Below are 25740 nucleotides of genomic sequence, written 5' to 3' on the forward strand. Positions count from 1 at the left end.
GGAACCAAAGGAGCATTTGTTTTTCACGTACTGCTTTAGGTGGATAAAACTTGAACTTTCTTTAATTTAAGCTGTATTTTTTAAAATTACTGGAGCTCTGTAACTGCATTGTATAGCTGTTTTGCTGTGCTTCATAATGACTTACATTATTTCTTGTTGGTATCTGGTCTAGATTTAATAGGCAAGTGCATTGGGGAAGAGGCTAAATACGAAGGCATCAGGCTTCTGTTTGATGGAATGCAGCAACCAGTTCTCAACAAACAGGTAATTTAGAACATGTGAGAAACCTGCCTTTTGGCTCAGAATTTCCTGATGTGAATGTATGGCTCAAGCAGAGGAGTGAGTTCTAATTCAGAGTTAAAATAAAACCCAGTAGTTTTACCTTGGAGCTTCTTAATTTTCTTTATTTTCTTTCAGTTAACTTATGTTCTGCTGGACATTGGGATTCAAGAGCTCTTTCCAGAGCTAAGTAAGGTATGTGCTAACTCTGCTGAGGACCTGCAGAATTCTTCAAGCTGCTAATGAGTCTTGGTTCTTGGTGTATTTTTGCTGCTGTTCTCTTTTAATACTAATTTTAAATTTGGTGGGAAATATGTGTTTTACTAAAGTGTTAAAATAATCAAAATCTGGATTATCTACATTTTTGTTGATTAGCTCTTTCCAGATCAGTTTAGGCCCCTTTGTCTCACATACAGAAAGTCTCAGTTTCCTTTCAGTAGGCTTGGACAGAGCAATAAGTAGTCAGGATCTTTGTGCCTTTCTTTTTGATTAATTGTCTCCATTTTTTGCTGAATTGTTTTATGCGTTTCCTGCTTTAGGAAGTGAATTCCGGATGCGGAGCTCAGGTTGAGCTTCAGCGTTTTTCTTAAGAATATTTGGCAGGAGGGTTTCTTACCTCTAGTTTAGTCGCTGCAATGTTGACTCCAACTACACAGATAAAGAATTCACACAGCACCAAGTGCTATATAAATGCATATCACTAGGTTTGTGATCCATCTGGTATTTGTACTTACGTATATAAAACCTTCACTGAGTTTTACATAGTAATTTTACTGTTTGGTCTCCATGGTAAGCAGGAGATGTTAGCTAGTTAACTAGATTTAAGAAAAACCAAACAAACCCTCACTTAGAATAGATGTTCATTACATGTGCCCTGTGTCTGAGGACTGCAGAGTGCCAGCAGCCATTTGTTCTGTGTGATAAACAGAAACTAATGTTAGATGTCAGAACAAGCTGGGGCACCTTCCATTGTTCTCACTGAAATGAGGCATGCTTAGCAAATCTAACCTACTTTGTGCACCAGCTCTATAGCTGCCTCCTTGCCTCAGTGTTCAAGCAGTTAAAAACAAAAGAAGACCCAACCAACCAAGGAGGTAGCTTGGAGACTTGTGCGCTGCAGAAAGTACCTGACTTAGCCCTGCTGTTTTACTCTGCTGAACTGTTTTGTATCTCAGCAGCTAATAATACATATCTGTGAGCATCAGCTTTGTTCAGTTGATGCTGAAGAAACTAAAGGCTTGGCATGTTAAGCATTTAAATAGTCTTTAAAGCACTGGTCAGGCCCAGAGGGTGGTGATCAGTGGAATAAAGTCTAGTTAGACACCAGTAATTAGGGAGGTATCCCAGGGGTCAGTTCTAGGTCCAGTCCTGTTTAACATCGTTGTTAATGATCTGGATGATAGGGCAAAGTGCAAGCTGCTGCTAACACAGAACTGTGTACTTCAGCATGTAAAGGGGAAACTGAGCATCCTGGAAGTCTTGTTTTGAGCACTGCTCTGTCAGCAGGGAAAACAGCAATGGGAGAGGTGGGAAAAATTCAGTTAGTGGGGATGTCGATCTGCTTCCCACTGTTGAGATCTGATACCTTGGAGGTCTATTCTGGTACATATACCAGTGCGGATATATACTGGATCACTCAATAGATGCTGTTTTTAATGTCAGCATGTGTAAGTGAACAAGCTTTTAAGGACAAGAGCTGAAAAACACCTGTGATGAGTTTTATCTTTGGTATAACATACAGCCAGTCCCTACGAAGTCTGTCAGGTAGGATACAAGGAAAAGGGACAGCTGAGAGAGGAGAAGCATTCCTAGCTGAGCAGGGAAAGAAATCCAGCTGAAAAAAGACCACGCTAGTGCTATTTCCAGAGCAGAGAACGGCAGTGTTTAGAAGACTATATGTAGCAGTTAGGACTGCTGAAGTAGTTAGAACTTTCCAAGAAGGAAGAAAATACTTATTTTGAGAAATAGTATTAAAAAACCTGCAGGCAGGTTCCTTTCTCTTAACTCTGCTTTCAAGTGGATGTTTTCAGATACTATTAATCATTGCAGCTCAGTTTAGTCGTTTTATATAAATATGCATTTTCAAACTTAATAAGTTGTTTTTTCCCTCCATTACTGCTTAACAAACAGGGTCTGAAGGAAGGCAGCTCTGTGTCGTATTGGATGTGAATGGAGGGACCTAGCTGTACAACCAGTAGAAACATCTGCTATTCACCTTTGTAATGAACGTATGATGTTTTAACTGTGCATTGTATATTTTCGTGTAAATAGCCTAAAATTTAAGTTCTAAAAAGATCTCTTTATGCAATAAAGACATTAAAGTTTAATACCAATTACAAGTAAATACTGTATCTGTGCTTTCTAATTGAAAACTTCATTTAGTTGTTACCAGTGAAAGTCAAATTCATTTCCTCAAAATCTCTTCATGTGAAATTACAGGATGACACAAGACAGCTGGGAGATCAGCCAACGTATGCTTTGCTGAAAGAGCAATTGCTGTTGTTTTTCTTCAAGGATACGTAGAAAAAAATTGTTTGGAATAAGTTGTAGGATGCTCTCAAGAACTTATTTTTAACTGTCTTAAAAAATCTTACTTATTTCTTCTCTTAAACAAAATTACATGATTGAATCTACTGCACATAAATCAGCTCAGAACTATCTTTGGCCTTCATGCATTCTGTGAGCAAGGAGTATCATTTGTGTAATTTAGTTTAATACCTTAACTTCAAATCTAAAGCATTCTTAAAGTAATAATGGGTGTGAAAAGTGGAGCTGACTTTTATCTTAGCCTTTATTTATCTGCAATTTCTTATCTGATTTTGTTGAGTTTTTTTCATCCTCTTAACAGGCTTAGAAGAGAGGATGCAAGTCCATCCCTAGCATTCTCTAAATATGTAGTGGTATAAGATGTGTGGAAAAATTTTCCTATACATCTTAATTTGTTGGCCAAGCCTGTATGAAAGAGAGCCTGAAAAGAACTTTCATGCATGGATAATTAAGAAGTTTTACTCACAGAACAATACAGATACTTTAATAAGCATTCCTTAGTTTTTCTTTTCAGACAATGCCCATTTTCTCCCTTTTTACAAACTCTGATGCAATTTTGCTGTTGTCAATACAGTTTGCATTAGCTCTCTGTAGTACTTTTGATTACTTTTTCCTTCCGTTTGTCAAAAGGAGGTAAGTGTTCTTTCTCTCTGGGTATGCCAAAGTAGTTATTATAGCTCTTTAAAAACGGGCATGTGGGTACAGTTCTGTCTGTAAGTGCACTCCCTGTTACTGGCTTTATGTTGATTTGGGGAAGACAATTCTGTAAATTAGTAACTTCAGGGGCTGGTATTGACAAATCATCAATGCCATGTTATAAGTAATGTGTGAAGGTCAGCTGCTGTTAGAACAGGGAGACAAACAACTTATCTAATGCAGCTGCATAGTTCAGATCTTTTCATGCACAACCCTTGAATTTATGTGGAAACTAATGAGGTCTTAAAATTTATACACACTGAATATTTATCATGATGTACCTTCTCCTGGAAATTCATAGGTGCAGTGAATTTAAGAAGTGAGTAGCTTCAGTCTGCAAAAGTGTAGTGCACTTCCGAGAAGAACACAGCAGGTCTATTCAGAACACTCATAATCAGTTTAATTTGGCAATAAACAACATGGAAACGTGATGTGAGAATTCCAATCTGAATGATCTTCTAAACATAATAATTTTTTTGCATTATATTATAAGCAATCACTTCTTGATGAAGTGCCAGAAATGTCACTTAGCATTTAATCTGATTTCTGACTTTGTACTTACAGATCATATAATGGTTTGGGTTGGAAGGGACAGGGATGCCTTCCACTAGACCAGGTTGCTCAAAGCTCCATTACTCATTAGCCCAGCTCTTAGAACTGTGTGTTTCTCAAACACAGTCTTGCCATAGATGAAACAGGCTTTTGAGTTATGATCACAATTGTCATAAAGCCAGGTTCTGCTGTAAAAAGCCTGGTTACTGGCCTACTTCCAAAGGAGTTGATACACATATCTGACGTTCTCTCTCAATGCTGCTGATACAGAATAATGGGCAGGAGTCTTGTGCTTTTGTCTTTAGAAAAAGGTGTAAACTTTTTCATATAAAGATTCACCATAATCATCGATAGTGTTCTCACTTGGATACAGTCTCCAAGCTGGTCATATTATATAGTGAAGTATATATACACAGTTTGTTTAAATTGATGCAAATCAAATCAAGCTTTCATTGCATTATTTATTAATGGAAAACATAAGTGAGATGCTGCATCTTCAAAAGGAAAATTGGAAAAACTTTTTTCAATTGCATGTAAATGGACCCCATGCTTTTAATGACACTGAGCTTAATCCAGCTCTACAATGCATATGAGTGGAAGCGAAGTAGAAATAGCGGACTGAGAGCTTTAACCCTGAGTGGAGATCAAAGAAAGGTATATACTTACACTAAGTCCTTGTTTAAAAGCTTGTTTACATTACTGGAATCAGATTCTTAGTCAACTCATTATCTAAAGTAGCTAAAAAAATGAGAAGTTAAAAACCGTCCCACTTTGGTCAGTGGTTGTTTTACAACGGAGCATGAGTATTCCCTGGAACTTTGCTCCTTGAAACTTCAAACTGAACTGCAAGTAGCTGCAGGTACCTGCAGATTGAAACTAAGAGAAGTTATGAATTCTGCCCTCTCGTTCTGCACCATGTGCTTCAGTGCCTCTACCAGATTAAAGACAATGACTTGTGCTGTTTACTGTTGACAAGCAGAAACCTCAACACACATTCATTTTAAGGTTTAAGAAAAGGGAACAGTTCTCTTTTCCCTTTGTTGGCATCATCTCTCTGCCTGCCTTCCTCACTCTAAATGGAAACAGCAAGCAAAAATCAAGTATGCAAGAACATTACAGTGAACAATACAGAAATCAGGGTAAGACTTGCTTCAATAAGACTTCCAGAAGAAAACTTTATTCGACCTTCAACTGCTGGGTAAACTCTCTTCATTCTCTGGAGGTAACGGGTAACAACTTCAATATCAGGTTCACCTAAACAAACAGACAAAACAAGAGTTCTCTGCAGCAGCCTGACTCTTAACCAACATTTAAGAACCTGTCTAAAATTCATAGAATCATCACAGAATCATAGAATGGCTTGTGTTTGAAGGGACCTTAAAGATCATCCAGTTCCAACCCCCTCGCTACAGGCAGGGACACCTTCCACTGGACCAGGTTGCTCAAGATTTAGATCAGATACACAGAAAAAGGTCTTTATTGTGAGGGTGATGAGGCACTGGCACGGGTTGCCCAGAGAAGTGATAAATGCTCCATCCATGTCAGTGTTAAAGGCCAGGCTGGACAGAGCCTTAGGTGACATGGCTGAGTGTCACTTGGGTCACTGAGCTCACTTGGGTGTAAGGCATCCCTGCCCATGGCAGGGGGTTGGACCTTAAGGTGATCTTAAGGTCCTTTCCAACCCAAACCATTCTATGATTCCTAATGCTTTCTCTATATGTGAATTTACTTCTGCATGAATAGATAATTAGTGTGAGGGACAGCCTCCCCAAATGTACAAGCTGTAGGCTGACCAATCTGAGAATTTTAAATTGAAACATCTGTAGAAACAAAAGAAGAGCTGTAATACAGGTTCAAAGGGATTTTTTTTTTGATTTTTTTTTTTTTTTGTAAAAGCATGTTTTTACCATCCAGAAGCAGAGCACATGAAATTAAAAGTTTGGCAAAACGTAGATGTGCTCCTAGAAGATACTTTTTTCCCCCTTTAACCACAGCATTACATCCTCTTTGTGTTTTCAGAAATAATCAATTTTCATCTCAAAAGTCTTTTCAAGGTTCCCTTTGTCTTAAAAGACGTACATGTCCATTGGATGAACAATGAGTTTCTAACAGTTTGCATGCAGCTTCAGAGGAGCTTCACACAGCATTGCAAAACACTTCCTTTTTAGGCCTCTAGCAGGGTGGCTGTCGCCAGAGTCCTGCTGCTTTCTGAGGGGCAGGCTAACTCCCGCAGAGCAGCTCAGCATCTGTCCCCTTGCCTGAGCTGCATGTCCTTCAGTAGTAGAGGCGATCATTCTGTCTTTGCAAATACTTCTATAAAGTGGAAATTTAAAGGCTAAAGAAAATAGCATCTTCCTTTTTCATGCTTTGTTGTGTAATGAATACATGTGCAAGGCCGTATGTGGTTTTGCTCCTTTTCTGGCTTATCCTGATCTCAGAACTGCTCTCTAAGCAGTGCTGAACGGATAAGGCTCAGTTTCTCTTTGAACCTTTTGTGCTATAATTAAAAAAGAACATAATTGCTGGCTAAAACCAAACAAGAAGTCAGACTAGAAAATTATCTAGTAAAATAGAAAGTCTGAGACTCTTTTAGCTATTGTGAATTGTTTATCTGCTGCCCTGTTGGTTCTCATACTTACCTTTACTGTATCCCAGATTTTTGTCTTTGAGCATATGATAGCCATCGCCTCCAAATAACATATAGGATGGAAGAGTCACGTTATATATTTGGTCCATCTGGAGTGGGACGTAGGCTGGGACGCGGCAGGCTGTGCAGAGCACTTCTAAGGTAACAACTCTGCTTCCTGGGGATCTGGAGAGATCATAGACCACGTGGATGCCTACAAAAATACATGGTGGAATGCCACTTTATGCAGCGCCTATTGAACATCCAGGGCTAGGGGCATCATCCTCCATCATCTTCACCTGATTCTTTACATTAACTGAGAGGTTAACATTAGCCTGAGAGGTTGTGTCATTCTGAATTATGCCAGTTAATGCCCTATTTTCCTTGCACCTTATGCAACTTTTATGCAAGAAAACTTACGATGTTAGAGAAATGCTGAAGCACTGTCCCACCTCAGTTACTTATTGTCTGTTCTTGTCACTACTCCAAGGAGTCATGAAGGAAAAGTCATGAGACTAGGATACTGCAATATAAAAATACCTAGGATACAGTTTAAAAAAACACCCTCCCTTATTTCTGTCATCATGTGCTTTCTCATTGCCCTGGCTTGTTGGCTGAAATGACTTCTTTTAAAGCCAGCCACCCTAATTTAGCAGCTATTATGGTAATAGGTAGTGTCCTGAAAAAAGAAAGCCAGGGACTGAAAGTTGCGGTTTCTACTCACTGTAGGAGCAGTAACATTTCTAGCTGTGAGCCTTCCTCAGTCAAAGTCTGGGGAGAGTGAGGCCCCCACAACAGCTCTGCCAAGAATTTCCTGATCAGGAAGCCACTGCAGCTTATAAAGCACAGAGGCTCTTCCAACCCTGGCTCTCTTCCTGCTCTGGATCTTCTGTCCTGAACCCTTTCCAGAGCTACTAGCTATCTTCTGTGAGAAGGCAGCAAGCAGAGGGGCTGGTGCTGCTTTACTTTAGCAGTACCTAAGAACATGGTAACTTACTGGTGGAAAGTGAGAGACATGGATTGTGTCCTTGGCATGTGGGGGTTGTAGATCATATGGGGGGCTAGCACCTCCAGCATCAGGCTATTTGAGTGGAGAGGCACGAGGGGGGAAGGAGGGTATAATGTATCAGCCCCTGCCCTTGTTTAGCTTTTCTATTAAATAAACAATAAAATCTGCACTGCATCACAAAGAGACCAGCAATAAACATGACTGTAGCCTAGTATACATCTGGATAAATACATGGGGAGCTGCAATTCAAGAAATGCACATGTTTTTAATATTAACTCTTCATCCCTGACATATTTAGGAAGTCACTGCAGCAATTCCATAGCCCAGTTGGACTAACTCTAAAGCTGTCAGCAATCATTAGACAATGGCACAAAATGATTTTGCTAAACAAATTTGGCAATAACTGGCAGAGACATCCAGTCTGGGGCTTCAGGTAGGCTGTGAGTGAACTGAAACACAGAGTGTGTTGTAGCTATTAGTGTATTACAGCTATACTCATTTATCTTCCTGGAGTTCACTGAAGTGTTAAACTGCTGCCATTACAGGTTACTGAACCAGCCAGGAATCCTGTCTCTGCTGACGGGAACAGTGATGGCCCACGTGCTGCAGTGACTCCATTAAACACGCAGGATAAGCAGTCAGCTGGCACACGTGAGGCACAGGGCTGTCACCCTTATTTCCATTCTTAGAGAGGCATAATACAAACAAGGCCAGTAGAAGGGTTTGGAAAACTGAGAAGAGGAAGGAAGAAAATGTACCTCCAACCTGCAGCAGCTCTCCACTTCCTTTTCCATATCTGCGCACACTGTGCTCAAAAGCTTCTTTCAGAGTGGAGCCTTTTACCCTCACCAAATCAAAACGACCTCCAAATGGCAAAACAGACAGCAAATCTTCCACAGTAATGCTACCTGGGGGAATAAGTCTTAATATTGACTTCTTTTAAGATTACAACATTATTTTAGGTTGTTTAACGATACATTTTTGACAAGGAATGTGGCAAATACAATTTAAGAAAATGAGGTGAGAATCATACACATTGTCCCAATCAAAGAACCGACGTCTTTATCATCCAGCAAGCATCAAGACTAATAAATCTGAGTTTGATGTGGCTGCATGTATTGCTATCCACTACGCTTCAATGCTTCCTTTCTGATAAAGCTGTCATTCAGCTTGTCATTTTACATACCGTTAGTGCTCTGTTCATCAATGGGTGACCGTATCCCACCTCCATTCAGGATGCACATTGAAACATGGTTCCATGACTTTTTATCTGGACGTCCAACGTTCTCATAAAGCTACCAAAGGAAAATGTTTAAACTGATTTTTAGTCTTCACTTATTCTAGGCTCTGGAAATTCACAGCCAATACAATCAGAGACTTAAAAGAAACAGAAAGGTTTTATATCTTCTTTGATATTACCTTCAGCCCCACTATAAAATAGTTATTTATTAGGTCAGACTACCATGTCTCTTAAAACTGCAGCCTCAGAGCCAGCTGTGAGCTGCTGTCTATATGAGGGTTCACCCAAAGAATAAACTGCTCCTTCCTCTATACAGCAAGATTCATTACAGCCTGGCTTCTGCCAGATCTCTCTAGGGAGGCAATAGCTGTCACAGTGTTAGAAAGCAGCAGAGCCTGTGTGATGAGAGTTTGGAGCATTTCATCCAATAGCTCTGGGGTACCACTTAGATGTCATTGCCACCTGGAGCAGCAATGTCTTACCGCAGCATCACAGAGCAAATTTCCCATGTTACATTCCTGGAAACGGCACGCTTGGCTTGTACCATTCAGGTAAACACTAGTTTTTCCAATCTCTGTAGAATAATTCCCCAGATTTTTCTTCCATTTTTCCACTTCTTCTTTAATGTGCTCATCTATAAAGTAGTATAAAAGTGCAAAATAAGCATCACACGTATCTCATATTAGTGATATTTCAGTGAATACAAAGCTTAGGAAAGACCCTGCTCTTCATGATTCTAAAATGTCACACTCTCCCTAAAGGCTCCTCAAGCACCTGACATCTACACTCACTTCAAAGCCTGGAAAAGGAGCAGGCAGGATGAGACAATCAAGTGAACGAGCTATTCCTGTGCCACAGCAAGGTTGTCTCCTAACACTTAGAAGTATTTTTTGCCCAGTCCTGTTCTGAGCTCTGACTGACAGGGTTTGTAGCACCTACCTTTACAAGTGAGAGAATTTGTAACATATCAGTGAGCTTGGTCTATATTTGACATCATATCTTTTTTTTTTTTCCTTCCTATTTATAGCTTCCTCCCCTTTAATGCAGTGTTAGAAGGAATACTAGCTCAAATACCGATGTCAGTGAATAAACTCCTCAGAGAAATTAATTCCCTATGCACATGTGTCTGGCAGATGCAAATCTAATTCTTTAAGAAAACAATGCCAGATACAAAGATACTTGTAATATACAGATAATGTCACCACTGCTTTGTATCAGCTGTTAGTTTTAAGCAATTTGCCACGTAACTGTCAGCAACAGCAACATTTATGAAATGAGAGCACCTATGCATCTGAACTTTCAGTTTTGCTGTAAAGTCTCTTTGTATCACCTCATTCCATTCATGGATCACTGATAATAACATAGTCAATCAGAATATCTATGGACAAATAATTTTTAAATTATCTATTTCATAAATACTCGGGTAGAACCTGGAAAGTCTGAAAAAAAAAAAAAAGACTTTTTAGCTTCATGCCTAGAAAAAAGCTTCACACAGCAAATGCTGGACAGCAAACAAAGACTCGAGAACCAGCCCTAAGTAATTACAGAGCCAACAAAAATAAGGTAACAGAGCTTGGATGGCTATGAACAGAAAGCAACAGACTTTCTTCTTCCCAGTTCTTTACATGCTTCAGAGCTGAAACAGTGAACAAAATCAGTTTTGAAAAAAAGAAGTTGTGGGTTCATGTATTTTATTTGCACATTGCCAGAGGGTTTCTTCCGGAACACTTCCAATTTCCTATATTGCCCTAAACTCTGTTCCAGAGAACCCAGTCTCTGGCAAAACAGAGTAAATTAGTCCTCAATCTTTTAAATCATAGTTACAGGGCTGTCTAAAACAGGCTCTACCAAATGGTAAGGTAGGGTATCATCTAAGCTCTTACAAAAGGGCTTTCAGTCATTTTAAACAGACAAAAACATACACTGAATTTGTGCATATTCAAAGGCCATTGTTCAGAAAAAGAAACAAGATGCAAACATGTACAACGGTAACACAGCCTGAACCCTATGCATAAGAGAACGGCAAGCTCAGGAAGAAAGCCGGACTCTTCTTCAACACTGTAGTGTGTATTTAACATAATAACACTTGAATTGCAGTAGAGTGCTGCAGGCAAATTCAAACGTCTGTTCCACATACCTTCAGGAACACTGCTGTCCAGCAGAATGGGGTTTCCAACTGCTTCAACTACATTTCCTTTCTTGTCAAATGTAACATTTAAGTAACCAAGATACTTTCCATAAGCGTAAGCTTGCACCACTGGCACCTTCCTCCCATCATCTGAGTCAACCATGAATGGGTACGGGCCAGCTGGCTGTTCAGTGGACGGTGGGGTGCCTGCACAAAAGGAGCATGTAAAGCGGCATTTCAGCTCATGTGACCTTCCAGGAATTATCAGAATGATGGTTTCAAATGTTTCTCAGCCTTAAAAACCCCAAATAGGACATTAAGCAGAAACAGCAATAAATGTATTGGACGGCAAATACACATTCAGTAACATAACATTCAGTTATGTTATTGCATGAGAGACAATGTTGTTTTCAGGACATGAGCTCTAAGAACTGCCACAGTGTTTTTTAAGTTGTGACAGCACACTTCTCCATGACATCATGTCACAACAGCAACAAAGGAACTTTTCATTCCGGTTACTGCAATCTAAATCTCTCAGTAATGCATGAGTACCAGCCTCTGGCTGAGAAATGTATTGTTCAGCCTTCAAGCTACGTTATTCGGCATCAGATAGAAAATGAGAATGTTAATAAAACATACATGGGTTTTTTTTTCATTAGCATTACAGTTACGTGGTCATACATTTAAAACTCTTATCAACCTGCAAAGTTTGAAGGGTGATTAGATGTAGGATTTGGAAACAGATAGATTGAAGGTGTTTACAGAAAAAAGAGATCTCAGCTCAATCAGCATAGCCTACCAAGGATTCAGAAACCACGCAGGGGAGGAAAGCAGCAAAGAAAACTACACGGCACAGCTCTTGTCTCCAGGGTACCAGCGTTCTCCCTGTCTCCCTGACATTATTATCTGAGTAGTATCAATCCCCCCTGTTACTTCCTCAGTATTTCTACCCCACTGTCAGCAAAGACCAAGGCCAGGCAGCTCTGAGAGGCACTGTGTGCTGCATGGCCTTGCTGCAGAGCCTCCTCAGAGCCTGCTGCTCCTCCTGTCCCAAAGCAGCAGCACTTCCCACCCCCGTGTCAGTGACAGCCTGGGTGCCAGCACGGCGGGGGCATGGGGGAGCAGGCGTGGATCCGGAGGAAAGCAGGCTCTTCACTTCCACCCCTCACTGAACAAGTGGTTTCCTTTCATTTACAGTTGTTTATGTAACATGAAAACCTGGGATAAGCAAGCAGGACAAACGTTCCTCCTAGAACTACAATTCATATTTCTCTCTAGTCCCTCCTCTTCTCCGGGGGGAAAAGCTGTAGGAAAATACAAGCTGAACCAAGTTTACCAGAGAACTAGTTTTTCTACTTTCAGCCGGGCCAACACAGCTGGTTTCCTGGTGGTGCCTCCCTCACTATTTGATATTTATTTTGGGAAGAATTTAAGAAATCCTGTAGCTAATGAAAACCCTGCAGGATTTATCCACGCAAAGTGGCTTTGGGTTTTTTTGGAACTGAAAAAGAATCAGTTTTGATCTCTTGCCTTTGTGTAGCCTTCAAATGAACAGAGCATTAGCAAGAGAAATTTATGCTTTCTGGTCATCGTTTTAGTTCACATCAGCTGTGCATGGTTACATGCTTATTCATTTCTTGCTTCCTAAAGAAACGTTTTCTGATACTGATACTTTCTTGAAGGTTTAATTATCCCTATGACATAATTCCATTGTAAGAGCAGATTGGCTCCTTCTGAAATGAAAAGACATTTCAGTGCACCTTATCCCCAGAGAAAACAGCACTAGAACCCATGCACACATCTCTGTCAAAGTGTGAGACGCTGTTTCATTACAAATGCACAAATTCATACTGGGTAACTGAAGAAACTGTAACATCTTCTTGTTTTCTTCCCTTGTTTTAGCCAACACACTGCGTTCTCAGAACATCCTTTCTGATGAAAAGTAGAAATTAATATGATTTAACCTAAAACTGCCGTTACTGTTTGAATCAGTTCTACACACCCAAAGCACACCTGAAAAATTCAAGGCAACATTTGCCACGTAATCTGTGGATAAACCAAAGATTTCCAAATGTCTCAGAGAGAGACAGGTTGGACTAGTCCAAGATTAGGCCCTTATATTAAGACATCTCTGTGGAGATGTCTGCCATGGGCAGTTTGTCTCTCAACTCCCACGACAGCCAGAGATTCAGCTGACCAGCTGGTTTATCTCCTCTTAGACTGAGCCAAAACACTCGCTCAGATTCTCGTGCCAGTTATTGATCTAACATCTCTTGATTTAAATGAGAGCTTATAGGCTTAATGTACACATAGAAACATGCACAAAATTTAGACGTTTACTGTGCAGTCAAATCACCTCCACAGACGTGGCTGTGTCCTTGTTGGCTGATAGCTTTGCCTTAGAAGGGAAAGGCTCACAAATGCACTCGTGGTGTTCCTGGATGGATTAGCAAGTACAGTTTCAAATGGGAAGAGGTTGAACAACTTGACTTAGTCTACTCGGACAGTGGGGTACTCTCTGGGATGACAAAAGATGTGCATGTGAACTCCTACAGATATAGACAGGATATGAACTCGGTACCTCAACTCCCGGAGCACTTCAGATCACAATTCCCAATTGCGAACAGTGGCATCTCTTTGGACCATGTCCAATAAGCCATTTTGACTTAAGACATTTTGCCCCCTTTGATGGAGGCAGGCTTGAGTGCAGCCTTTCTACAGGCTTGTCCACTCTTCCCTCACCATTCACTCTCAGTCACTCTTGGAGACAAGACATTGGGATGGATGGTCCTGTTGTCTGTTCCAGTTTGGCCACTTCTCTGCTGCACCCCTATGCTAAGTGTTTGCAGCCTCTGACTTGTAGGTAGGTGTGTAAATGCTCTGTGGCTCCAGCTTAGTAATCAGTTATTCCTTGAGGCCAAATTAAAGAGATATTCCAAACTGTTTAATGTGTATCTGAAGCATGAAACTGTTTAACAGGTGGGACAGTAAAATGTGAGAGCCCAAATGAAACAAAAAGGCATGAAAAAGTGAGAAGAGATGAGTAGAGAGAGGATGAAGTGGACAGTGCAAAACCTTTAAGTGTTTAAACTCCTAGGGTACACAGTGCTATCCTGATGACTAGAGCACAAGGGAAATTTCACGGAAAATTACAGCAAGTTCTTGTTATATTCTCAACCAGTTAATTTAATGAGCTGAATTTAATGAGCTATCTTTGATGGTTTATAAAGCCCAGCCTTTCTTTTACTTCTGTCCTTACACATGGAGTCAGGGAAGGCAGCAGCAATTGGAGAAGCTGCTGGTGGCAGGTTTTGCCCTGAAGCAGCATTGCTGTGGAAGAAATGAGATCAACAGTGTTCACCTCTGGAATGATGTCTACCTCTGAAACAATGAAGAACAAAATCAGAGATTAAAAGTAGGACTGAAAAAGACAGAGAAAACTTGGAAAGAGTTTTTTTAATATCAGGGCTAATGGAGACCTATGAATCAGATTCTACAGAAAATCAACATCGGTATCACTTTTGAAGTCTTACATGATTCATTTTTTTTGTTAACACACCCAAGTTTAAATGTAAACATCTGATTTACTGCTTTGTATGTGTGAACTTGAAACAGGTGCAGTATGTTTGACAGTAATTTACTAGTATTACTACCTCTCTGTCCTGCTTTGCACAGGTCACCTTGAACATCCACAGTATTAAGGAACATTTCAGTGAGTTAGGGTACTGCTTACCTACAGACTGTTTTAAATCAGTTTCTTCCGTGGAAGTTAGGGATAGGTACCAGCTACGGATCTGTCCCAGTACAGCCAGCAGTAAACTGTATTTGTGAAAGTTCTCAGAGTTTAAAGAGAAACAGTTTTAGCTTTGCTTTAGAAGCAACATTTTAGTAAGAAGTTAAATACCTGTATAGAGAAATGTGTTTGTATGTCCTCCAATTACAACATCCACTCCTTTCACTTTCTGGGCAATATTTTTGTCCACAGTAAAACCAGAATGTCCTAGTGCAATTATTCTGTTCACTCCCCGAGCAGTAAGTTCATTCACTTGTACTTGCAATGCTTCAATTTCATCTTCAAAGATAACGTCATCCCCTTAAGAAAAAAGAACAAACGTAAATATACTATTACAAAGTACTTTAATTATTAAACAAACAAAAACCTAGTTTATATCTGGTGCTGTTTTGTACAATTAATGGTACTTTGAGTATCAGTGGCTTTCAAATGCTCTTAGTTGGTCCAAGCTCCTCATCTGATGTTCTCCAGTCTCTCAGGAGCACCTTTGTGCTTAGACTAAAACAACATTCCTTCGCTAAGCTGTATGTACTTGCCTATACTAAACAAGTTGTAACTCCATTAAAAAATACCAGTGACACCAATTGTGGGATCAAAAATTGAACGGGCTTTGTTATTTAACTAGCGAAAGGAAACTAAATGCGTCAGTAAGTGTTTGAGCATATATACTTGTACTACAAAGCTTTTTTTCCTTCCCAAATTGTATTTCCTTGAGGTCTTCTATCTTCTCCTGAGTTAAATCTCTCTTTTTACTCCACACCCATCTTGTTCTTTCCCTCCCTCTCCTCCCTGAGGCTTTAAAGAGCAGCTTCTTCAAAGTGCAAACTCTGAACTGCCTTTTTACACAGATTATCTCACCTAATGCGAACCACTCTCAGCAATATCAATACAGCACAGCACACAGCTGAGCTACCATCCTGAAACAAGAACATACAGAACGGAGTGTCTGGAAAGAAGAAACCTCTTCCCGACCACAATGTTGGGAAACTCAATCTTTCTGCAAGATTTCTGTGCCAGCTGAAATTATTCTAACATGACAAACAGTTACATGAGCATTAGATAAACATGCACTTTTATCCTGGGCACAGTGTTTTGGGTTGCGCAAAAGGACTGACTATGTAGGAGACTAATTTCTTTGACAAAGTTTTAAGAATGGAGTTTAAGAACAGAGTCAACAAATTGTAATCCTAAACTTCCCGGTGAAGACAACCGAGACACATTTCTACCAATTCAGCCTCTACCTAATTCCTCTCCTTCCTGCTGAGTTTTTGATCAAACCATTTTGAAATATACTTTTCAAGTCAAAAGATTTACATTATTTCATAACAAAGGGAGGAGTGAAACGAATTCACAATCCAGTGCAAAATGTCTCAGGAAATGAAGAGGAAGCAGCTACAATGGAAGAGATAAAAGAGGGTTACATAAACTGGTTCACCACCACACCCATTGAATAGTTCTGTTACTGCCAGAGGGAATCTCTGTACTGCACATTGCAGACTGAATCGTGCAGCGCATCTCCACATTTTCTTCCTGCAGACCTCTTCTTAAGAATCAAAGAGTCACAAGTTAATTGAGGTTGGAAGGGACCTCCAGGGGCCATCTAGTCCAAAACCCACTCAAAGCAGGAACTCAAAGCCAAAAGAGGATGCTCAAATAGGTCTGGTCCCAGCAAGCTGAAATTCCACAGCCTCTCTGACCAACCTGTTTCATGGCTTAACTGCTCTTACCGTGACAAATTTTTTCCTTACGTCCCACCATAATTTCCTGTTTTACTTCATGAGCCCATTGTTTCTTGTCCTTTCTCTGTGTCCCTCTGGGATGAGTCTGTCCCCGTCTTTTCTATAAACCCCCTCTTAAGACAGTGGAAAACTGCACTTAGTTCAACTTTAGCCTTATTCTTCCTGAAGGAAGACACCAACTTCAGCCCCTCTTTGTACATCCTTCTGCTTGACAGAAACTGGGCCTGATACAGAGCCACTGGCAAAAGGAGATGCCTGAGAAATGCTCCTTGAGCCTAGGCCTTTTACATACTCCTCTTACCATCCATGGACCAGCTACAATGGTGTTGCATACCACAATGTGGGGACCTGTTCTGTAAAGAAAACGGAGCTCTCTACATGAAGAGCAAAAGTGAGCCTGCTGACCAGCTGTGCCAGCATCCAGTTGCCTGCAGGCTAACTTCTTCCATGCCAGGTGGTCCATGATAACTGAGCTCTTCCCACCAGCACCAGCTCTGTTACCCCTCTACATCCCTGCAGCCTACAATACACTGAAGACATACTGTTATTAACCCTCAAACCCATACTGAACCAAGCAAACCTACTTTCACAATGAGGGCTAAAACAAGGTTTGTCCTGTGCCAGTAAATCCATCTCTCTCCCAGGACTGTTACAGCAGGGCACAGGCAGCCACCAGCACCACCAACCACACAGGCAGTCACACCTCCAAACCCAACCATCCAGGAACTGCTCACTGCCCACCTTGACCTCAGAAAGGGGTTCCTGCAGAGGCTTCTTGCACCTCCTTACCTCAACCCAGCCCTCACACAGCTTTGTATCCTAGTCATCCAAGCACTTCATCTAATAGAGCTGAAATGGGCCAGCAGGTTCAAAAGTCATACAGCGGGAGACTGTAAGAGCAATTACACAGTGCTCACTTCTCTATGAAACCGGGCAAAAAACAATATGCTGCTTAGCACCCACCTGCATGTATTTCAAAACAATCTGAATTGAAATAAGTGTTTATTTAAGAGTTAGTTATTGCTCATACCAGCATTTCACTTCTGTTTCAAGGTATTAAACTGATGTGAGTTTCAGATAAAACATCCAGACTGCTATAAATGAACAAGGAAAAAGAACTGGCTGCATGTTAAAAATATTATGCAAGCTAGCCAGAATAAAGTGGAATAAATGGAATTTAAAATTCCATTTTAGAAAACTCTGCCAAGTTGATAGTTTCAGTAAATATTTTGCTGCCTGTAGGGTTACAGAGTAAGCAGCTTTGGGCTTCTACCTTACATGAAAATAAAGCAGACAAAATGAGCTATCTTATTTCACAGCACCAAACATGTGTGTAGCATCTCTCAGGACAGATAAAGACATTACCGTTTTGTGTGATGTTTACAACGCCATTGCAGAACCAAAGCAAGTGAGCTGGTACCATCAAATACCAGAAAGATGCTCTTAGGATTACTAGTGCAAAACAAATACATAGACAACTCTGTCTGTGTGCCAAGTTATAAACAACACTTGGAGGATGTGGAAAAACTGGCTGAGATAGTTGAAGGAAGAACTTCAGAAAAACTGCCAATTGGCTGTGACCTACAAATTGTGCTAAGAGCTCCCCATCCCTGTGGTTTCCGAACAACAACAGTGACAGTACCTGCAGCAAAGATTAACTGTTCCTTCACAATGGAACCACTGAGACTCAGGGACTTCATACTCTGTTCAAGTATGCTGATAGCCATTTTAAGCAAACTATGAAAGTACAAACTGTAATTTCATGATTGCGTCAAAGTTATCGGGATTTGACAACAGAAGAAATCGCACCCACAAAAGATTTCCATGGAAAATGGTCACGTAGGAATTCCCGTTTCAGCATTTTCATACTTCTTATTTGCCTTGACAATGCCCTAAGAGTGTACAGCACGCCAAAGCAACTGCTGCGGAGTCTGAGAAAACAGAATCATCTGGAAGAAGTGTGTAGAGATAAGCATGGTGCTGAATTTAAAATGTGCAACACATCTTATTCATTGAATTAAGGAATTAGGTTGATAACTATTTAGCCACCGACCCACCTCTGCCGTGATTTTATCAGTCTGAAGGATTGCTAGGTCACGGATGATATACAGTCACTGAGCTATATTAACACATCCTGAATTCACATTTTCAAAGCTTCCAAATGCTCCTCCACACACTGAGAAAGCAAAGCAGAAAATTGTAAAAACTCAGATCACTATGAATGTTGCTGTTAGAATTTGCTCTGCTTGTTGCTCAATTACACTGTGGGATATACTTAGCTTAGGGCTGCTTCAGGGAGCTAACAGTTAGGGAACTAACCAGCCTTCCCTTTTAACGCTGTTTTTAATAGCTGTGGTATCTGTTATAGCATCCCAGCACACTGAGGCATTCAGTGTGATGTCTAAAGGTTACTGGAAGTGTAGTTAAATGCCTTAGAGGATCATTCCAACACTATCTGGATTCTTCTCTAGTAAATTTATTTGCAAGACAGTTAAGTTGATGACCTCACCACAGCAATGGAGTTGTTTGGGAGAAGAGTTGAGATCTAGTTTATTAATTCCTAATGAAGAAGAACACTGACTGTGTTCAAACTTAGCGTGATGTCAGATGACACCTACCCTCAAGCATTTCACCCCTCAAGAACTTCACCTCAAGCACAGGTGAAATCCTATTGCCTACAGAAAATACAGATCAATTTCCTTTTCTGTTGGGGGAAGAAAAGAAAGGACTCCAAAACCACATAATTGTAAAATACAAGTGAGATATAGAAGTCTATTCTGACCTCAGACGTCCACTTCCCCATACTTTAAACATAAGGAATAGGAATTAAAAAGCACAGAAGGAACAGTTTCATATTCTAGTATTTCCTCAAGGTATGAAATATTCAATTTCTTTAAAAAACTATGCATTACTTCTTTATTACTAAGTGATGAAAAGAGAAGTAATAATATGAAGTCCTTTTTCAGTGTAGAAACTGCTTTAAACTGGTGCTTGGGGCATCCCTCCTGCAAAAAACAGGGAAGAGAGTCTGATTTTGTTGGGGGGGAGGAGGTGTGGGGGGATGAGCTTCGAGCAGGCAATGACTCAGATCTCCTACAGCTGATTTAAATGTGTTTCTCGTTCCAGTTGACCATTTTCTTTTACTTAAAAAAACCAACCTCAACAAACCAAAACCCCTTCAATGTTGGAAAAAACCAGAAATTGAGAAGCCTTTTCCTCATCAATTCTAATTTTACTCATGAATGAAGCAATTGTGGTAAAAGCTGAATGGGTGTTTCTTCTGTAGTCTAATTTCTGGAAATATTTGAGAGACTAAAAACATCTTGGGCAACTTCTGCTTCAAAAACACACAGGAAGCTCTCCTTGCTTTTACTAGGGCTTGAGCTTGGAGGCATCCAAGATCACATTTCCAACACACAGAGAAAAGCCTTGGTTTGAGCACATTTCACTGTAAAGGTACACTTCGACCTTTGTTTAGACACATAAATAACAATATAAAAGAATATAAATCTTAAAACCCAACAACAATAAAAGCACCACCCAGCTCTTCTGCAATCTCACTGATCTTTTTAATATTCTTGGATAATTCAGTGACACTATAATTCAGGTCTGTATGAAAACGGCTTTTAATGTTAACAAGGCTTCTCCAATTAAAAAATCAGGCAGTTACAAAGTTGAATAATACAAGTAAGTATTGATAAAACTTCTCACTTTTCAGCTGAAAATATTCATCTTTGGATTCAAAACAGTGGGCAAGTAATAAAATAGTAGCAAAGGACATAAACTTATATACTAAAGAAAACATACCTGGCTGTGAAAGAAAAGAAGTTTCCTTTGTAGTGTAGCCAACAATTCCTACCGGTTCTGAGTCGAAATGTACTATTTTAAAAGGATTAACATATTTCATCATTTCATTCCCTAATGGGGTTTTCCCCTTGATGTTGGCACTCAAAACCATAAAACTGGCATTTTTAAGGAAAGGATCCAATAATCCACTCACACCTTCATCGAACTCATGGTTCCCCAAAGCCTGTGAAAAGCAAGAAGAAAATATAAGACCCTACCTCCAATATTCAGTCTAAATACTCTCATAAACTATATATAAAGGTATGTATGAGAAAACAAAGTCTATGTTCTAGGGAATAAAATCCTATCTTGTCTAAAACAGCACATCCCTGTTTCTCATGAACACAGAAATGTTATTTTTGTCTTTTCTAGGTTTAGGTTTTTGCTTTTCAGACTCTTCTATCAATACAGATGTGACAGTCAAAACCTACATAAATAAGGTCTGCAATTACATGCCAAACCAAAACCCACTGGTTTTTCATTCTGTAACTGCAAGAAAGAGGATTAACAAGAACCACAGAGGAAAATACTTATTTTGTGTATGGAAAATATGTTGCTTAAAAAAATACTGAAGAAAATGTTAAATGCCAAAGACAGTATTTGTTATCTTTAAATAAAACATGAATTTTAAGAGCTTGTGCCTGGAATACAGGTTTTTAAACACATTTAATTCACATTTAGTATAAGTTCTTGTGCACTTTAACATGTTACAAGAAAATACCATTTTCTAGGCATCATCAATATAATTTCCTACTGGAAGTTCTAATGGTTATCAACTAGGGAGAATCTCCACAGACAATCCATAGTATGGGTGTGTGCACACATGCAGGTGTGTTTACTGTAAGGGTGGTGAAGCAACTGGCACAGGTTGCCCGGGGAAGCTGTGGATGTCCCATTCGTGACAGTATTCAAGGCCAGGATGAAAGGGGCTTTGAGCAACCTCGTCTAGTGGAAGGTGTCCCTGCCCATGGCACGGGGGTTGGAACTACATGATCTTTAAGTTCCCTTCCAACCCAAACCATTCCATGAGTCTCTGATTCTATGATAACACTACCATAGAAACTATGATATCTAAACTAAAACTATCACATAAAACAAGCAGTCCAGTTTATCAATTAGAAACGTAATATCAACAAGATGAGAACATTTAATTATTCTAGGTTGGTTGCCTAATTTAACAAAAATGTACTTGCTTTAAAGGACCATAAAACTTTCTTTTACCCACCCCTTTTTCATGCTCAGCCTAACATGCCACATGCCTGTGCCTCCAAGTAAACAGCAAAATGTCCATAGATGGCAACTTTGCTGAAGCATGATATATACAAGAACCTTGTAGCATATTTAGGTGTTAGTGAAAGAGAAGAAACAGCTATAGAAACATAGTCATAGTGTAACCTGGGACAAGTTTTCAGGTGGCAGTTAGAGCAAAGCATGAAAGGAGTGCTAAAGCCATCAGACCAACTCTTCTAGACAAAAGCGTTCTTCTAATTTCATTCTGAAGATTAAGCAGGGAAAGCCACATTCATCATCTGAAAAGACTTATACACCTCTCTGCACTGCTCAGATAAACAACCTCTATGTGTTTATTACACCTTTTCTTTCCCAGATAGATTATATTAACCCTGGTCATGTTCCAACCTGAGCAGGACCACTAGAGGCACGGAAGCTCAACATTTCAGTCAAATGATTGGTAGTCTTGCTTTTGGATGAAGCAAAGGCTCCTGACTCCTCTGATCCCCACAGGCATATAGTCAATGGCCCTGTGGAAAAGTCAGGATATCAGCAGTAACTTTGGCATCACTGGCAATCAACTGCTCCTGCTGATGCTGGTGAGAACCCTACTCACACCCCAGGGAAGGAGTCAAATTGTTTGCATGATGCTGCAGCACTTGTCCAAAAGAACCAAGAACTGTTCTTAGGAAAATCCTGACCTGGGAAGCCACAGTGCACTCCAACTATATCAGCTTTCTAACCGTATTCTAGCTGCAATCTAACTTGCTGTAAAAAATAATGTAAAAAAGAATAACACTTTAAGGAAACTCATTTTGATTCCTTCATCAGTTCGATGCTGACTGATGTTCTGAAAAGACGTCCATGGACTGGTGGAGCATCTCAGAATGTAACAAGCTATTTCCTTTTGGCTGATGCATGTGCCTTCTGTTTATCCTAAACATGCAATTACACCCTCCCCCCCAAAAGGTTGCAAATGAAATAAGTTGAATTGCATGTAACTGCCATTAGCTTGTTGTGGAAAAAAACCCCAACAACCCACAAACAACAAAACCAACCAACCACTTATGAAACCTTGTTTCTCTTGGCTTTGTATCTTGCGTTTGGATTATTTCATGTCCATTAGGATACAAGCTTTGATCAAAACTTTTCCCATGGTGTGGGTGGTTACAAAATCTCTTGTTCATGAGAAATCACTGGTGGCTAATAATACGGTCTTACATTTGATACAACTTTTCCTCTGGGGGAGGATGTGTACCATGCTGGGTTCCTATACTCTATCTAACCACCCTTATGCCCAGAGCTTCTGGGACGCTGTACCTGTGCAATATCCCTTCACCAAATTTGAATCCATTGGCCAGCTTAAGTGCAAGTCACAAGGAGGGATAAACAGACATGTTTAGGCACACAGCACATGATCCTATAATCCTCCTTTTCACAAGAAACCAAGTTAAAAAAAATTTCAAAATCAGGATACAAATTAACAGAAGGATGCAACTTAAAAGTAAACCCAGAAGACTTCCATCATCCCTTCAATTACTGCCTTTGCAGTACTTAATTTTGATGTTAATTACACCAAAAAGCAAGGCTAGTGCCAAGAAAATTTGGAAGGCAATACCTCGCTAAACAAGACAAAACAGGCTTGAGGTGAGAAAGGACAGAAATGAGAAAATAGCTAACCTAAAAGGAAATTTGTCCCATTTGTGGACTAAACCTCTAACACTGCCAGGCTGCCCTAAATCCTGCTACAGCTCCTGCCCCCATCCTGTAACTACTTCCATGACTCATGTTCCCTCCTTCATCCTGCTAGTAATCCTACTCCTGTATCTTGCTTCTAACCATTTCAGTAATCCCCTCCCCTTCTGTTAGGGATATGACTTCCCAAATTTTGCTTAAAGAAACACTAGCTCACTCTTGTGCAGAGTGGCTCTCACCTGGCTCCCTGCGCCCACCTAGCCACCATCCCCACTGCATGGTGCTCACAGTCCATGGACAGAAGAGTTGCAAAGGATGTCGCAGCACTGCCCAACACTTGGCATCTCTCCTCAGGCTCTTCGGTAGCAAAGGTCCTGAGTACCTGTAGCTTCTCAGTCTGTCCTGCCCGCTTCTATCCAGTGACAACATTCAAATTACAATATGCAGCACCTCCACAGAGAACAAGTGGTTGACTACTTCACCTAAGGTATAAGCGTTCAGTACAAGCCTCTGGCTATCCAGTATGGTGTGGAATTTTTTTTTAATCTTATTCTGATGAAAAAGCTCATGGAATCTCCCAAACAGTCAGTACTTGCTTCCTACGTAATGCATTTCTAAATCTGGGCACAAGCTCAATATGGCTGATTTTGCCCATTAGAATTTCTTCTTGTGATATGATCAGGAACTGTACAAGCTCCCAGCCTGCCCATGAAACACTTAAACCAGCAAATGTGTGGCTGAGGAGTGACAGTCAGCAGCCAGCTTTGGGAAGAAAGGCAAGAAAAGCCACCTTGAGCTATTTCTGCACTGCAGAATCCCAAAGTGCTCCCCAGCTCCCAGTGAGAATGAGTCCTGAACGCACACATCCCTCCCCGTCACCACTGAGAGAAAAACCCTGTTAGTTTTATGATTAGGAAACCGTTTGTTAAGCCACAGGAACAGGGAGCAGTGTCCTTCACAGACCTGTCTGTCTGGTGTGAAATGTGTTTAGCCCAGGAGAGTGTACTGGGGCATCCCTTCCCTTCTGCAACTCTTCTGAGGCAGAGGGAAGAAACGGGTGAAGCCATTTTTACCTGGGAAAGAGCAGTATTTTCCAAAGAAAGCAAAAAAGATGAAGTCAAGAGGATACGATACGCACAGATTTTTTTTCCTCAAGCTGTTAGTTGGAATGAGATAAATATGCAGTCATCCTTAAACATAACTTCAATCTCTCTCCTCCTTTCTGAGGTTGTATGCAAGCAAAATAACCCACAATAATTCTTTATGTATTAGCAGGCTTTATGTATTAGCAGACAAAAGACTTAAGGACATGGAGTGACATCCCCCAATCTCAGCCTCAAATTCTTCTACCTTTCTCTCAGTGCTCGAACGACCAAAAGAGAATGAGTAAAAATGCACGACCCGTGCAGCCTCAGACAGCTTCCTCAAAGGTGCACTGCTCCAGTCCCTGGACCACACTCATCCAGCCCCTTACACCCTGTCAAGACCACAGCTCTAGTGGGACTGCACACGGTCAGGGTGGGACTGATGAAAACGAACAATCCTCACCCTTTGCAACAGCATTGCCAACATGCACCATCTGGCCCTTCCCGCAGGGCAGGCTGCGAGCCTCTGCCACAGTTACCCTCTCCATCGCAGGCCAGGAGCCTCACCCAGGATTCCACGCTTCCGCCGATCCCTCTTCCCAGCTCGCTCCAAGCCCCTGCGTCTCCCAAGTGGAGCTCTTCCACGGCATGCCTGCCTTTCCCTCTCTGTAGCCCTGGCACCAGCTCCCTGTTTCTGGCTGCCCGCGGGACTGCCAGCTCCTGACTCCATTCGATCGGGTGCCAGTCACCTGGCACATCGCTTCTTTTCCCCTTCCTTACCCCTGGCCGATGCTGACCACGATTTTAGCGAGACCTACAGACTTCTCTAAGGCAACGCTACGCTCTCCAGGGAGTGTCAATGCAAGGGCTGGAAAACGAAACACAGACCCAGCACCCAAGAGGGAGAAGCCCCCCACCACTACTACCCCGGGCCCTCTTTACCATGGCGTCGTAGCGCAGGAGGTTCATGAAGTGGACCGCCTCCCAGCCCTTGAAGCGGGAGAACCACACCGTGCCCTGGTACTGGTCTCCGGCGTCCAGCAGCAGCACGTTACGGTGCGCGGCCCGCTCCGCCGCCACCAGCGCCGCTCGCCGCGCCACGCCGCCGAAGCAGCCGGCCCCACGCTCCGCGCCCGCGCAGCCCCGCGCTCCCGCGCCCTGCGCCTCCACGCGCCCGTGGACATCGTTGGTGTGCAGCAGGGTCAGCCGCAGCTCCGCCGCCGCGCACAGCACCGCCGCCGCGCACAGACACAGCGCGCCCGCCCGCCACGCCAT

At 41.3% G+C, this 25740-nt stretch overlaps 2 protein-coding genes across 5 annotated transcripts in view; one reads left to right on the top strand and one right to left on the bottom strand.

Moving 5' to 3' along the window:
• Positions 1 to 3186, top strand: part of SNX14 (sorting nexin 14) — a 56656-nt gene extending 53470 nt beyond the window's left edge. For 3 of the 4 annotated variants that reach the window (XM_080614511.1, XM_080614512.1, XM_080614514.1), the window contains 3 exons: positions 173 to 264; positions 418 to 474; positions 2719 to 3186. In XM_080614511.1, the coding sequence (XP_080470637.1) occupies positions 173 to 264; positions 418 to 474; positions 2719 to 2802 (233 nt within the window). In that variant the 3' untranslated portion in view covers positions 2803 to 3186. Of the gene's footprint in view, positions 1 to 172; positions 265 to 417; positions 475 to 2409; positions 2618 to 2718 lie in introns of those variants that run through there. The other variant, XM_080614513.1, reaches the window with a different exon arrangement.
• A 1892-nt stretch (positions 3187 to 5078) lies between these two features.
• Positions 5079 to 25740, bottom strand: NT5E (5'-nucleotidase ecto; the record flags this gene model as incomplete). Its single annotated transcript, XM_080616921.1, has 9 exons — positions 5079 to 5328; positions 6714 to 6914; positions 8468 to 8613; positions 8892 to 9004; positions 9432 to 9583; positions 11087 to 11284; positions 14982 to 15170; positions 20417 to 20639; positions 25408 to 25740. 9 exons carry the CDS (start codon positions 25738 to 25740, stop codon positions 5171 to 5173), a joined length of 1713 nt encoding a protein of 570 aa, XP_080473047.1. The 3' UTR covers positions 5079 to 5170.

This window comes from Psittacula echo (genome assembly GCF_963264785.1).
Source record: "Psittacula echo genome assembly, chromosome: 4".
Taxonomy (NCBI): Eukaryota; Metazoa; Chordata; class Aves; order Psittaciformes; family Psittacidae; genus Psittacula; species Psittacula echo.